This window comes from Daldinia loculata (assembly GCF_022478755.1).
Source record: "Daldinia loculata strain CBS 113971 unplaced genomic scaffold F4817scaffold_28, whole genome shotgun sequence".
NCBI lineage: Eukaryota > Fungi > Ascomycota > Sordariomycetes > Xylariales > Hypoxylaceae > Daldinia > Daldinia loculata.
Window position 1 is genome coordinate 42,169 of NW_026054882.1, and position 15,270 is coordinate 57,438.

Genomic DNA, 15,270 nt, shown 5'->3' on the forward strand with positions numbered 1-15,270 from the left:
TTATTGGCTTAAAGATATTCCTTAGTCTTACCTGATTCCTTTAATTATTGCACAACGCCTAAAGGACGCGAAGATGCGATAGCTACCTCCTAGCACCGGGCACTAATACGTAGAACGCCAACCGCCTCACGACGATCTACACAATTTCCTTCCTCGTCTTTATCTTATAATATCGTCCTCAATCAGCCACTCCGTCCTTGCATGAGACTAATCCAAGCATCTGCATATGTAGCATTACGGATTACACATTTGGAGTACCTACATGAGAGCTTAGACGCATGTACGAAGTTGACCGGTTGTGCTTTGAAGATAAGCCTGGTGTAACGGAATCCGCAGTCTTTTATTTAAGACGGGTAGAGATTCGACGAGGACTCGACGGACTCAATAGTCCCTATATCCATTAAGAATTACAGCCAATTGATTATTCAAGACTTGGCATTTCACAATGGCGTCTAATAACGACGATGGGAATGACAGGAATGACACCCATTCCGTCTCTCCCGATTCCGCCAGTGAGACGACTCCGCTTCTAATGGTGTCGCCCGTTGCGACGATAAGCGGAAGCGATACGCTGGCCGCGGAGGACGGCGAGTCTTGCAGACTTCTCGGCAGGCCCGAGGACAAGCCACTACCTAAGCTTCAGATTTTCCTGCTCTGTTATGCGCGCCTTGTCGAGCCTATCGCATTCTTCTCCATCTTCCCGTACATCAACCAGATGGTTCAAGAGAATGGCCACTGTATGTTCCTATCGTCGTTCTCATTCTCGTCTTCCTACTACACCATAAGGTAAATAAATAATGGGGTAAATGCTAACATAACAACGCAGTGAACGAAGAAGACGTGGGCTTCTACGGCGGACTGATCGAGTCCCTCTTCTCGCTCACGCAGATGGTTGTGATGATATTCTGGGGGCGAGCAGCCGATCGCTGGGGCCGCAAACCCGTACTCGTATCGTCCTTGCTCGGCGTTGCTATTTCGGTCTCCCTGTTCGGGCTTGCGCGCTCTATCTGGCAGATGGTTGTGCTACGGTGTCTAGCCGGAATCTTCGCCGGTACCGTTGTCACTATTCGCACTATGATCGCCGAGCACAGCACCCCGCACACCCAAGCTCGCGCCTTTAGCTGGTTCGCCTTCACCAGCAATGTCGGCATCTTCCTCGGTCCTCTCATCGGCGGCGCGCTCGCGGACCCCGCGCATCAGTACCCCTGGGCGTTTAGTGGCGTGCCGTTTTTCGAGGAGTACCCCTACGCGCTATCATCTATTGTCGTCGGATGTATCGGCTTGACGGCTGTATTTACCAGCGCGTTGTACATCGAAGAGACATTGGATCGGAGCAAGGTCCCGAGTGTAGACTCTAGCGATGGCGAAGCAGGCGCAGCGCCCAAACCGGAATCAACCTCTACACTACATCTCCTTAAAGCCCCTGGTGTCGGTATCGTGCTGTACAATTACGGACACGCGATGCTCCTTGGATTCGCGTACACTGCGATCGTTCCCGTATTCTGGTACACGTCTGTAGAACACGGCGGCTTTAGTTTTACCCCCTTGCAAATTTCTCTATGCATGGGTCTAACCGGAGTATCCCAAGCATTGTGGCTCCTCTTAGTATTCCCGCCTCTGCAGCGTCGATACGGAACCAACGGTGTTCTACGCGCCTGTGGTATCGCATACCCGTTCTTCATCGGTGCTATGCCGTTCTTAAACCTCATTCTGTATCAAGGAACTCCCGCCTCCAACACTGCGTTCTGGATCATAGTCTATGTCACGCTAGCGCTCGGCCCGGGTGTTAGCATGGCCTTCACAGGGGTTCAGCTTGCGCTAAATGACGTGTCGCCATCTCCAGCGACTCTAGGCACGCTCAATGCCCTGGCGCTTACCATCACGAGTGGTCTTCGCGCATTTTCCCCTTTGTTTTTTACTAGTCTATTTGCTATTAGCGCAAAGTACGAACTTGTTTGGGGATATCTCGTATGGTTGATCTTGACTGTTATTGCTGTTGCTTTTACTGTCTCGACGAGGTTCTTGCCGGCAGCTAGCGAGAAGGACTACGACCGCGAGGTGCTACTGGGGCGAGATGTGGACGACGATAATTAAGATAAAACCACCTGATAGCGAGAGAGCGTCGAAATAGGTTAGCGTTTGTTCACTTTGATTGACATAAGAGCCGGGATATGTAAGATAGAAAACATCAAGAACTACCAATCAAGGGTAGTAACTATTCAAAGCTGATTATTATTTAGAATTACGTCGTTAACGAATTAGAATAATCCCGAGTAGTTGATATGTGGTTAAGAAAACTAAATTTAGAGACCGAATAACCTGACGTAGACAATTGTGAAGGCCGGTAGAAATATAGACGCCTCATGACAGGGTCTGCTGCTAGAACTGAAGCTCCGTAGAGTAATTGTATTCATGAGATGTATTCATATGACGCGTTCGATCCAAACAATCGTATAAATCCGGAACGCCACCCAATGCAATTGCGCTTCTGATGCATCCCTCTATTCTATGTGACCACTTAATCCCTATTCCGATTGCTGAGCCATCTTCTTACGATGAACTCCCGGACTCTATACCGTTTCAAGACCTCCGCCGCTCCGAGCCCTTCTTCAAACGGAGGCGGTATGTCTACATATGCAAGAACCAGGGTCTTCAGGGCTGTAGCCTGAACACGATTGATGGTATGAAGCCAGTGCCAAGACCTCCGAGGAGGCTGACGGCCCTGGGCCCTCCACCAAGGATCGGTGTACGCTGGTAAAACAATGACAGCAAACTCGGCATGAGAAAATACCGGACCACGGTTATATAACATCCAATCAACACCAAATTTGATACCAGGCCGCGTCACCCAGCCCAAAGAACGAAAATGGTGGTACACGGCATAATGAATAAGAAAGGGATCATCCGGCTGAAGATCTATCATCCTCGGAGGTATGTACGAGACCTGGCGACAAAGCGCAAACAGATCTAGAGCCGTGATGGGTTTACCAGTAGCTGGATCTAAGACACTCAAAGCCCCCAGAGCAAAGACGAGGTAGAAAGCCTCTTCCGGACATAACTGAAGGTGTTCCTTATCTACAAGTTCGAGTTCCGACTCAGAACTAGTCTTAACAGTCGTCTCATGTTCAAGGACAGGCTGTGATAGACCCAAGTCTGTCGGCCGAGCTAATGGGGAAGCCGCGTTTGATATACTGCCGTTAGGCGTGTTCCCATTTGGTAAAGTGCCATGATGGGGGCTCGGCGGATCAAACAGCTGAAAAGTTGTCGACTCCACCTTGGGCGAAAATCGCACCGACTTGCGTCTTTTGGGGGGGTTGGTTGGAGTGTGCGGCCGTGAAGAGTGACCATTCATCCCGGATGAAGCCGCTGCTGTTTCCTTCTCGGCCGTGGTTGTCCTATCGGCGTCTTTCGTCGTGGCGGTATCTAATGATAATGAGACGCCATCTGCGGCTCCATTTGCGGTCTCGACGACGCTCCTGGTACCATTCATGATGGGAATCCGCGCCAAACCTTCGCTTATTGAACCGTTAAGGTATATGGGTTTCAGATCAAGCTGAGAATTTGGAAGAGCCAACAACTCAGCGGGCCCAACTGGAGCCACCCATGCTTCTAGCTGTCTGGTCCGTTCGATTGCTTCCTGCTCTTTCCTGGCACGATCCCACTTCATCAACTTGCGCTCTTCTCGCCTCTGGGCGGTTACAGCTTCAGCAACATGGCCATTATGTTCACCCCTCCGAGCCTGTTCTCGCTTGAGCCAATTCGGCTCGCTCCTACTGTAATTGCCTTTACCGAAGAACCCCTGCTCCCATAATGCTCGTATAGACTTGGGGTCCTTGATATGGACTGATCGAGTCTCCGCGGACCAGACGCCTTGATGAATTAAAGTAGGCTCAGTCGGCGGCGGGGACACGAGTTGGCTCACCCATGCGTATACCACGTGAAAAAGGGACAGCGGATTACTTGGATAAAAGGTTGGTAACGGAAAAGTACGGATAGGCGCAGGGAGCGCATAAATCTCATGAAGTGGGGGTCCTTTTGGTACAGCAGAACGAGGCTTAGGCTTCACTTGGGGAGATGGGTCCGAATTCACAGAAGTTGAAGAGGTATCATGTAGGTTCGGGGTGGTGGACACGGTACTGGGTGTGTCTGCCATGGTTATTGCTCATCATGTCGACCTACTTTGATAGCTGTCAGCCGAATGTCATTTCACATCGCAGCTTTCGAATTCGCATTACAAAGAGGCAAGGTTGAAACGTCCAAAGGCAGAAAAAATAAATTCAAATAAATAAATAATATGATATAATCGCTCAGATACCGTTGTAGTCTATATTGGGACACTCATCGAGACTTTTTGAAGGTCTCTAAGCACCGAATAAAAAGGTGTCATCACCGCGATAAAATATAACAAAGGAAATTCTTCTACTTTCAGGATCGGAGTCTATATGATACCAACTGCGCTGATAGAAGTTTCGAAGCTACTTACATGATTTATTAATGTCTACCTCTACCTTTGATAGAGTAGGCCATTCATCACTCGTCAAGCTATCCTGACCGAGCTCTGTGTTCTTGCGATTGAGGTAAAACGAGTCAACCTTTTTGTAAATTTACAAAAGTGTGAGTTGAAGGTTGAAAGATTTGTTAGCGGGATACGCAAACAATAAAAATAATAAAATGGTCGGTCCCGGCTAGGTAGTCCAATTGGATTGTCGGGCCGGTATTATCCGCGGATCCGCTAGTCCGTTGAACGTTTAGCACGTGTGGTTGCCCGTGCTCTAGTCGATAGAGGTACATGTACTGTACATGTGCCCGACAGATTGGATTAGGTGTCGCAGATTAGATAGGTCCGTGCCTTCCCGGCTTTCGAGCGAAAGGCCGCAAAAGCAAGTGACGATCCTCTGCGGCTGTCATCGTCTTTGATCACCTGCAATTTTGGTTTAAATTTTTTTCTCATTAGCGGGACCTCAGGTTCTTGGAGGATCCATCAACAATGCCGGGTGGACCGGACCGCGTTTATGTTCCTAAGTCGTAAAACAATACCATTACCATTAAGCATTCGATATCTGTTCGTCATTAGCCCCGATATGGATGGAACACTCTATATTAATTCCTTCTCCTTGCGTCCCGTTAGATCTCGTTGATATTGTCCTAGGACGTCCCCCTTGAACACTCGGTCTTTTGATGTTTTCTTCTTCTTTTTAATTATCTAATTATTTGACGACCTTCTCCTCTTCATCCTGATATGTTCCAATGCCCTCATATATTGTTCAGGCGTTAGGTAGCGCCGGCATCATATGGGGCTTCACCATCGTTTTGGTTCAAAGCATTGGTCTCTATAAAATGTAAGAATTCTTATACGTTCTCCATCCATTCTCCTGATCTATCAAGTTATGTTTCTAACTCCGATCTCAAACAGCTTCCGCTACTACTCGTCAGTCCCCGCCGCCCCGGTGTCTCCATACCTACCGAAAGATGAGGTGCCGCACATAACTATCATCCGGCCTGCCAAGGGTCTAGAACCTGGATTGTACGAATGTCTCGCCTCCGTATTCCACCAGTCCTATCCGAAAGACAAGTTGACCATCTACTTCTGCGTCTCTTCCAAGGAAGATGCCGCGTACCCCGTCATCCGTAAGCTCCTCGATAATCACTCCGATTTCGATGCCAAGGTTTTCGTCGAAACCGAAGACCCTTACCTCCACGGTGACGGCGGCCACGTCGATAATGTTGGTCCGAACCCCAAGATTCGCAATCTGAGTAGGGCGTATAGGGAAGCGAAAGGGGATATAATATGGCCTCTCGACTGCAACGTGTGGATAGCAAGGGATGTAGCTGGTCGTATGGTCGACAAGCTCTGCGGATACCAACCAAACGGCAAGCGAGCGAAACCTTTCAAGTTCGTCCACCAACTACCTTTAGTAGTAGATACTGTTACCTCCATGAGCTCTTCAAACTCCGAAGGCCAGACTCTACTGTCCGGATCTTCAGTGACTGGCGGCTCCGATGCGCAGTCCAGCGTCGACGTGCCGTCCTCCGTTTTGTCTAGGTCCTGGGCTCACGGAGGCGGAAGATTGGAGGAGATGTTTATGGCTACGACCCACGCTAAGTTCTATGGCGCTATCAATACCGTTGGTATTGCGCCTTGCATTGTTGGGAAGAGTAACATGTTCCGCAAGTCGCATCTCGATCAGGTCACAGATCCAGCCCAAAACCCGATCCTGACGGGCAGAGCCGCAACTCTGCCCAAGGGCCTAGATCATTTTTCTCTCTTCATGTGCGAGGACCATGTCATTGGTGACCTTCTATGGCGTTCCAACCTGCCCGGCTTCGCAAATCATGGTCTTGTTTGGGGCGACCTCGCGATCCAGCCTATGGCGGGAATGTCAGTGCCCGCTTACGTCGCACGCAGGGTGAGATGGTTGCGTGCTAGGAAATGGACCGTATTATCAGCTACTCTAGTCGAGCACGGCGTCGAGAGCCTCGTGTGCTGCTTCTACGTGTCCTTCGGTCTCACTAGCGTCCCTTGGTTCCACCAGACTCTTGGCATCCCACAAACTTGGAAGGCTCTGTGGCAGCTCTGGCTCGCTGGCGTCGCGCTCTGGGTGGTTGTAGACCGTATCGTATTCAGGAAGTTGCATGCAGGACACAGCATACACGTGGACGAACAGACGCCATTATTTGCCCGGGGCACGAGCCGCGGCGGAGCTGAAAAGCGCCGATTCGGCGAGTGGTTCCTGGCTTGGTTAGGGCGGGAGGTCCTGGCCCTCCCTATCTGGACGTGGGCCGTCTTCCTCGGTGCCACCGTGAATTGGAGGGGCAAGCAATTTCGGGTCCGATCAGATATGACGGTCGTTTCGATAGACTCGGAGCCTGAGGAGCGGGCTTCGGCGCAGAATGGGCATGGCGCCAATGGCATGTCGAGAACGAGAGGGAAGAAAGATTAGACCTAAGATACCCCAGCATTTATTAACACCTAATATATAATTCATCACGTCAACCGCATCGCTGGGTCCAATTGGCATCTTGACAGGTATTTATGTCGTGTTTCCTAACTAGATTTTTCCGACGTAGCCGATCTAGCCCAAAGACAGCCTTACACAAGGTATACTCGGTTCACACCTAGACTACTTGCTTCGTATGCCGGAATGCTCTCCTAGGCGTCCTTAATAACGTTCATATCCCGGGGATGCAGACCGTAGATTAAGATTGACCTACCTTGCGAATTTTGCAAGTAGCATACCTTGGATACCTAATTTTGACCTTATCACGAAGCTAGCCTCACAGTGGAGAACCCTCATCCACTCGGATATCAAGGATGCCTCATTCACAAACTAAACGCTCGGATGCGGAAGCCTCACTTGACGAAAGAAGCTTGAATTTAATTCTTTTTATTAAGACCTCGAAATAAAATAAAATTCGTCATCTGTTTGGTATATCCATCTCGTCCGCAGTAGCGGCTCATCTATATAAGTAAATAAAACAAGGCGGCAGAGTATCAGTTAGTAGTAATAATAGTAAATAGGACCTGGGTATAAATTGCCCGTTCGCAACATCATCATCCTATCCCATCCGACAACACGGGCCGAAAACCGATTTGAGTAATGCAACGCTTACACGAATATAAAAATAGTAGTACTGGTACAGCCTGCCGGTTTTCCAATTCGAACGAGGACCATGACAATATTTCCGAGCCAGCGAAATGGGTATAAAGTGTGTGTGTGTATGTATGTATGTCATGTCATGTCATGTTCCCAGTTCCAGCAGATTCCATTCCGTCACGTCCTATTCTTTTTGACCCTCGTATCCCTAAGCCCAACGTTATATGATTTAGAGGCCGGATAGACAATGGTTGGGTATCGATTTTGTAACATTGAACAGGCAAGAAAAGGCCACGCCGATGGATGCAGGTAAGAAAAAATGAAAGTCGTGGATTATCCAACTGACGGAAGGAAAATGTGTGTTGAACATGTGGATCTGTATCTCGCTCCCGGTAGCATAGGCCGTCATCAATGTGCTCGACAAATAACTCCGTGAGGGCAAACAGATAGAAAACGTAAGACAGGTAAGTTGCAGTAGCAAACGTCAGCGTAGCAATCATTCAGAGCCCCATCATCTCATTCTGGCCGAGGAACGTCCTGGCCAACTCGTCTCCGCCACGTTCGGCTTCCTTCATCCAGTGGATGGCGACGCACATCAGAGTCGGGTCGCTCCTAACGTCACCGTCCATAGTCGTGTCCTGCATTCCTGATGAGGACGGGCCAGCCGTGCCTAGATTGCTTCGGCTCCGATCAGCCGAATGGCGAGCGCTACTCCCGGGTCGCGGACCGAACTTCTCCATGACGGCTTGCTTAAATACGTCTCGCGGCTTCGACAAAGGCAACGTACTTCTCTCGACAAGCTCGGGGTTACTAAGGTTAAAAAGGCCCAGCTCCCGCTGCGCCGTGGCATTGCCCTCCTTGGCCGCGATCGTCCACATCTTCGCCGCGTCGCGAAGAGAGTGGATCGGCGGCTGGCGCATCATCTCCGGCGCATCGTCGCTACCGCCGGGACGCTTCCTCGACGGCGTGTAATAATTCAGGATCTCATCCGCAACCTCGACCATCGTCGTAATGGTGTCTTGCTTGAGCGAGAGCGCCACTACTACGATATCCCAGAAGGCCTTGTTTCGATCCGTGTCTAACGTGGATGGGGATACAAAAGAATTAATGAATTGTAGATCGCGGAACAGCGTCTTGGGCCGTATACCCGCGTCTTTGAATAGAGACCGAAGTACTCGTGCGATAGCATCGGTGTTAGTTGCTTCTTTCACAGAGACGATAGAGCGAGCATCGGAATTCTTGGTAGAGCGAGGCTGGATAGGGAACATGTGCGACTGGAACGGTTGGGAACGCCGTTCTCTGGTATTATCGCCACCCGTTTCGTTCGCCTCCGACTTCCCCGGAACGCTGCCATCGTCGTCGACGGATGCGGATTGGTGTCTCGTAGTCCACCGAGACCTACGCGAACCGTTGGACAGGGAAGCAGATACAAGGCGTTCCAACTCGAGGAGAGCATTAAGCTTGGTGTATGGATTTGGGTGGACGGCGAACATTCCTAGCAGCCTCTGGTAGGCTTTCGTATAAGGGAATTCCGGAGTTTCTTTCTTCTTCGAAGACCTTGCGCGAGCTGAAACCGTATCGCTCGTGGCAGAGCTATCGTTGCTCCGCCCCGAAGCACTGTCGGGCCTGTCCGAGCCCAGGTCAGCTCTCGATGCCTCTCCTGCCTGCCGAAGGTTACCGAAACTCTTCCTCTTCTCTATCACTCTCTGCTTAGCGGAACTCTTGCTAGCGCGGTCCCTCTTTACCGAAGGCCTCCGTGCTCTTCGCTCCTCGGCATCTCGGCGGTCGATACATTCTTGTCCCAAATTGCCAAACCAACCATCGGTCTCGGAACCGGACGCGAACACGAGGTTACCAAGCTCGGAAAGCAGCAGACTAGTTAGGGTCTGGCGAAGATCTGCAAGAAAACGTTGTTTGCCTTCTGAGAGGCGGCGGAAATGAATAGTTTCATTCGATGATACGGATGCACCTGACCGCGAAGCCGAATGATGAGACGGCAGCGGTTGGTGATTCGGTTGAGAAAACGTGCTGGAGAGGTTTGTGACGCTAGTCGTTGGCGACTGCGCACGCGAGGTTGCCGAGCTGACGGTGGACATGGTGGATTGGAAAGGGGACCAGTATGTGGATGTCGAATCTATGGCATGGATAGGAGATGACGCTCCAAAATAGTCATGCGAATCGAAGGTATCAGACATCGCAGTGCTGGCTCTAGAGAAACTGTATCGATGGTGGGAATCGATGGAGACCTGGCTTGTGTTGTATGCGGACATACCTCTGAGATCCCTAGCCATGGAGGCGGGACGGCGTGTGGGGGATGCATATCGCCTTTCGTGGTCGCTGCTAATGACGCTGGCGGCATCGTCACCCCACATGCTTTCTTTATCTCTGCCTATACGAGGACCCTCGAACGCTTTGCGATCCCGAGAGTACAATTCGCTAGACCAAAGCACAGGGCCGTCCACGATATTCTCGCCGACCAGCTTTGATACGCAGCTATCGACTTCACAGCAGAACCGGTGTATACGCTCCTCACCCTGGCACATGTTCTGAATGCCGAGCTGTTCTAACCACTTGTTGGTTATTTCGGCTTGAGCATCGCTGAGCTTGTTCGGACCTCCCTGCTCCTCGCCAGCTGCTAATATATCCAGCATCTGCGATTCGTTTCGATATATGTAAGCGGCAGCGGGACCGCGGGCCAGCTGGGCTCTGTTGCGTTGAAAGGAGCCCCATTTCCGCGGCACGCCCATTATCTTTAGCGCGCTGCAGATGTTGCGGGTTTGCTCGTAAGGAGCCGAGTTATGAACGTCCGTCACATACCACATCTTGTCTCGAAGCGCCTTCAGGCGTTTCATCATAGTCTCGATCAGACCTTCGTGGCGCTCTTGGCTCTGCTTTAGCCATACTAACCAGGCATCATACTCTTCGATGGCCGAGGCAGAGCGGCGGATCGAGTCGCGAGGACCTCGAGAAAATATGTTGAGAAGAGTAGCAAATCCATTCTTACGTAAGGAGGGGGATGATAAAGCATTCAGCTGTTGGAGGGTCTTCCAGTAGAGATGCGCAGACACGAAGTCGGATTGGATACGCGATTGGGACGAGGCGGCAGAGAGCATGGTGATCAACACAGACGAAGAACCAGCCTCACCCGCTGGCTCTTTATCTTCGGAAGCATGGGAAGACTCTTCGGCAGCCTGCTTCGCTTTCTGTTCTTCTTCGTACTTGCTACGAAAAGGGTTACGGCTGCCCATTGTCGTCCCTGGCGTTATAATTTTATTCTTGGACCGATACTTCTTAAGCCCCGAAGCTCGATTACTAAATGTGGTCTTGGTGCCGTGGTCTTCGAGACCTTGGGGGATTTCGAAATCCTCGACAAGTTTTAAGACAGAGTCTCGCAGTTGGTGGTAGTCCTTATCAAGCTCGGGCTTCTCGTCCGGCTCCTCATCCTCTGTATCACTGGTAGTAGAAGAATTCTCCTCTTCTGCCTCGTCATCAGGATCGTACGTCATTTGTAAAGAAAGACTATTCCCATCTGCGGAGATGAATACGACAGCCCAGCGCTCGGCGCACGGGTGACACGAGCCAGAAGTCGCCTCTGGGCCTAGAATCTGGGCCATCTCATGCATTGCTAGTCGAAGACGATATCCATCTTCTTCGTAGTTATTAGCATGTTTCTGCCTCGCCCCATCGGACATGGGCGGCGAACGTCTCTGGGGAGTACCGGCTACCTGCTCTTCGAGTAGGGGGTCGCCCGAAGTGGTTCCATCACTAAAAACGGACGAAGCACTCATACTGAGGACGGAGGCCGTCTCAAAGTTACTCCTAGACGTGCCGATGGATATCGGCTGCGAGATGGCAGAGAAGCCTGATATCGACGGCGCACCAGACCGGATACTACTCGAATGAGCAGATTGCGGTCTACGCTCCGGGAATAGCGCATTAGAAAGCGTGACAAGGTCAGCGGGACTAATTACCAAATAAGGATGGACCTCGGCGGTCTCTCGCAAGGAAGTAATAGACCTAGCAGGGAGCAATCTACCAGTCCTTCTCCCCGACGGTTTGAACCGAGCCAGAATATTTTCAACGTGGCCTTTGATCTTCAGAGGTGTCGATACGGGCTTCTGGGCGCTACTGTTGGCGAGCATCTCCACGACGTAATGTTGGGCAAGCGTGGCAACCTGCTTGAGGATCTTCTGGCGGCCGTATTCAGTAATATGATACTCAGTCATCATTCCGTAACTCTCTGGGTGGATGACAACGGCAAGCAGCCAACTAGAAAAGAGCCATTTGTATACAAACCATCTACGTGTGGTATCAACGAGGCCACGCGTACTATCCTTCATCTCCAACCGGCGAAGGATCTCATTTCCAAGTTCAATAACACCTTCCGGAATGCCGGTTGCATCTTCATCATCAATAATAGCAAAAAGATCGTTAACGGCACGATCGTAGAACTCCTCGGCAGCAATGCTATCCTTGGTAGTCCAATCCGAGAGGTTGAACCTCGTCCCGTTCTGGTCCTCCGCTCGGTCGAGCAGGAACGCACCATCCTCGAGTATCTTCATTAGGTACCATTCCATATTGGCTCGTCCAGACCAATCACGCATGGCAGACCAGGCATTGAGGATCGAGATCAGAACCGGCTCGCTGGTAGATCTGGTGGAGATCAGGCGAGCAAAGGCGGTAGCCCAAATTCCCGTCCTCCGTTTGTCCTCGGCGCTGTCTGGGCCGGCCGAGTTAGCGAAGCAAGTATAAATAAGACCAGATAGGGGATCGTGGCGCTGGAATGAAAGAAGCCTCTCGACGGCATTGGGAGTCTGTCCCGTCTGTCTACTAGGGCCGCTAGAATGCCCACGGCCGCCGGTTGAACGGCCGTGGTACGGCAAGACGGACTCTATCGGCTCCAATCCCTGATGAAAAGTAGTTAGAGCTTGGAGCTCCGTGGTATTCAAGGCACACAGCCGAGTAGCTAAGTAATCCGGGTTTGTCCGGATCTGAGTAAGAAAGTTTAGGAAGGCTTCTCTGGCAGAAGCGGAGATATCATTCAAAAAGGGGGCGACGGAGCTACCAGGACCAATGCTCCCCGCCGTGCTAGGTGGTGGCACGAGCGTCTCGACAGACGCTACTCCGGACGATTGCAACGACTCCATATCAGGTTCCAAAAGAGCATAGCGACGGGTGGCGTCGCAGCTGTTCCGAACATCGTGGATGGCACCATACAAGTTAGCAAACGCCCTCTTGTCATCGTTCCGGAAGCTATCCGCTAGGTTGCGCAGCGAGGTCTCTCCGCACCGGGTCAGGCGCGCCGAGAGGGCAGTGGAAATCAGGCTTCTTTGAAGACGAATACGAGTGTTGGCGCACTTGCGCTCCTGGTATTTGGAGAGACGGACCAAATGGGCGAGCTCTCCAAGGGTGGTGCCTTCATTTTCGACGGTCAGATGGGGGTTCGTATATAGGGATACGTCAGCTAGGAGCGTCCGCGGGAAGGATCCCGAGTCTTCTTGGTCTTTCAAGATGGGCTGCAGCGGGCTGGACGGGGCGGGCGGGCTAGAAGCCGGAGACGGGGACGGAGGCGGCTTTGGTGGGCCTACGACTTGGTCTATCACCGGTTTCTTGGGCGCACTCGCGCCGGCACCGGGATTGGCGCTGGACTGCTGCTTCGAAGTCGCATCGCGAGGCGTCTCGTCGGTACCAACTTTACGAACAGACCCTGACGATTCTCGCCGGCGGTGCCCACTTCCGGGTCGACCGGGGCTTCGCGATCGAAATCGCCGCGGGCGCGATACTTCGGCTCTCGTTTCGGGTGAGGGAGTCGGGGACCGCGATGGCGGACTGGTGGCGGAAGGGGACGCGGCTATGTGACGGCAAGGCTATAAGTCAGCAATCTGTTACGAAGAATTGGATAGGCCAACCCCGGCACCTCTAGCAGTGCTCTCCTATCTTCTAACTCGACTCACGTGGGGAAGAATGTATGCAAACGGGCGACGACAGGGATCGCTGCATGGAAATCATAGTGGGCGCATGCGATGATATTCGCGAGCGCACCTTTCACCCCAGCACGACCAACAGCACCCCTTAAACAGAGAGCTGCTAGGTAGCCACGGTGGATGCGATTGCTCGATCGTTCGTCGACTTGGTATAGGTTCTTTCAGGATATGTCATCTAGACATGAAGCGGGATACTTGCGACCTAGCTTCGACAGAAGTAGAATGGCGCCTGCGTATGCGTATGTGCGCGCGCGGGTAGTTTAGGGTAGATCAGGAAAGATAAGGATAGGTAAGGTAGGGTAGAGGTCAGGTTTAGGTAGGGCAGAGTTGGGCTTCAAATAAGAGAATATAATTAGAATATGGTAGAGCTTCGGAGGGGAACTGAGGGACTGAGGGACTATCGATAGCAAGTCAGATCCGAGTCGCGGTCGGTTGGGTCGATCGCAGATCAATACAATGTCGGAAAACGAGTTGGAATTATTGGGCAGCGCGAGCGTGAGCTGTATAAGCAGGAATATAGTCTTCTTTCTAACCCTCTCTCTTCTCGGTAGATATTGGGTAAATAATAATGACCTCAGCTGGTGCCAACCGTCGAATCATAACATCAATCTTGATCAATACGTGAGTTGTTCCGTCTCGTTCGTCCGTTCGCTTGGTAAATGGTTAAGAAAACGTTCGTTTGCGCCTCGTCGGCTCCGGCAACCGGGTATATAGTATATAATCGGTATATAATCGGTATATATAGGTTAAAGTATATAGGTATATCTGAGTATATAGGTATACGGCGTGTTCCCGCAGGATCGGGAGGGAATAGGAAGTAGATGAATGAAAAGGGTAAACAGCAGAAGCAGCAGCAGGGAATAAAAAAAAAGAAAATGCAGATAATAACAGCAGCAGCAAAGTGCAGTGCAGCAAGGCAAGTGCAGCTCAGTTGCAGAAGCCGCGCATAAGAGACAAGATGATGTGTCTTGCCGACTCGCCTTCATTCGACCATCTACTTTAGAAACCTTGTCCAGCTGTCGAAGCACTACCCAGTTACACAACAGAATTTAGTTGTCGCACTGTCGTTGGCCGACGTGGGGTAAGTCGATGAGACCGCTTAGCACCGCTTAGACAACCGATTAAGACGGTCTGTTCTGTGTCCACATGTTTACCTACCGTGTTAGGTACAGTTGTGACAAGTTAGTTGTATTGTTGTAAGACTATTATGGTGGTAATACTATTATTGCGCCGTAGCGGCATTGGGAAAGTGGCTATTAGCTGGCATGAACTGACACTAACTGGCATAGCTGGCAGAAGTCGCGAGCTGTCAGTTGCCACAGGTAGGTCTAGGTACCTAACACGAACTAATTCGCGCGGGTACAACAGACAGGTACCTCCGCTATCGTGGCGTCTAAGCCTTCCCAGAGATTGAGGTTCCCAGCTTTTACAAGTGCCGCAAGTCCGTGCCAACCCTTCCGTATACATTATGGGGCTGGGGGGGTCTATTGACATGATGTCAGCAATAGTGATAAGGTGTGGACATAATGTCGGCCATGTAACAGTCAAGAATCAGTCCCCTGGCTAATTGGCTGTCCCTTTTAATATAGTCACCCTCAGGGGTGGTTGCATCTAAATTATAAGGATGACCAGGTCTGAAATAGCTACCGTACGTACACGACTATATCTTATCGTAATTGTATTGCTTTCGA

At 51.1% G+C, this 15,270-nt stretch overlaps 4 protein-coding genes across 4 annotated transcripts; 2 read left to right on the top strand and 2 right to left on the bottom strand.

Annotated features, from left to right (window-relative positions):
* The first annotated feature begins 52 nt into the window (after nucleotides 1-52).
* On the top strand, nucleotides 53-2,243 carry F4817DRAFT_339056 (MFS general substrate transporter). Its single transcript, XM_049303499.1, has 2 exons — nucleotides 53-737; nucleotides 827-2,243. The coding sequence occupies exons 1-2, from the start codon at nucleotides 446-448 to the stop codon at nucleotides 2,092-2,094; spliced, it is 1,560 nt and encodes a 519-aa protein (XP_049158424.1). The 5' UTR covers nucleotides 53-445; the 3' UTR covers nucleotides 2,095-2,243.
* F4817DRAFT_339059 (uncharacterized protein) lies at nucleotides 2,244-4,645 on the bottom strand. The gene is made up of 2 exons (XM_049303500.1): nucleotides 4,484-4,645; nucleotides 2,244-4,175 (listed from the first exon to the last, which is right to left on the bottom strand). The coding sequence occupies exon 2, from the start codon at nucleotides 4,151-4,153 to the stop codon at nucleotides 2,519-2,521; it is 1,635 nt and encodes a 544-aa protein (XP_049158425.1). The 5' UTR covers nucleotides 4,154-4,175; nucleotides 4,484-4,645; the 3' UTR covers nucleotides 2,244-2,518.
* Nucleotides 4,646-7,381, top strand: F4817DRAFT_339061 (glycosyltransferase family 21 protein). Its single transcript, XM_049303501.1, has 2 exons — nucleotides 4,646-5,339; nucleotides 5,414-7,381. Exons 1-2 carry the CDS (start codon nucleotides 5,248-5,250, stop codon nucleotides 6,939-6,941), a joined length of 1,620 nt encoding a protein of 539 aa, XP_049158426.1. The 5' UTR covers nucleotides 4,646-5,247; the 3' UTR covers nucleotides 6,942-7,381.
* A 533-nt stretch (nucleotides 7,382-7,914) lies between these two features.
* On the bottom strand, nucleotides 7,915-13,819 carry F4817DRAFT_121223 (uncharacterized protein). Its single transcript, XM_049297637.1, has 2 exons — nucleotides 13,550-13,819; nucleotides 7,915-13,446 (listed from the first exon to the last, which is right to left on the bottom strand). Exons 1-2 carry the CDS (start codon nucleotides 13,602-13,604, stop codon nucleotides 8,096-8,098), a joined length of 5,406 nt encoding a protein of 1,801 aa, XP_049158427.1. The 5' UTR covers nucleotides 13,605-13,819; the 3' UTR covers nucleotides 7,915-8,095.
* Nucleotides 13,820-15,270: the final 1,451 nt, after the last annotated feature.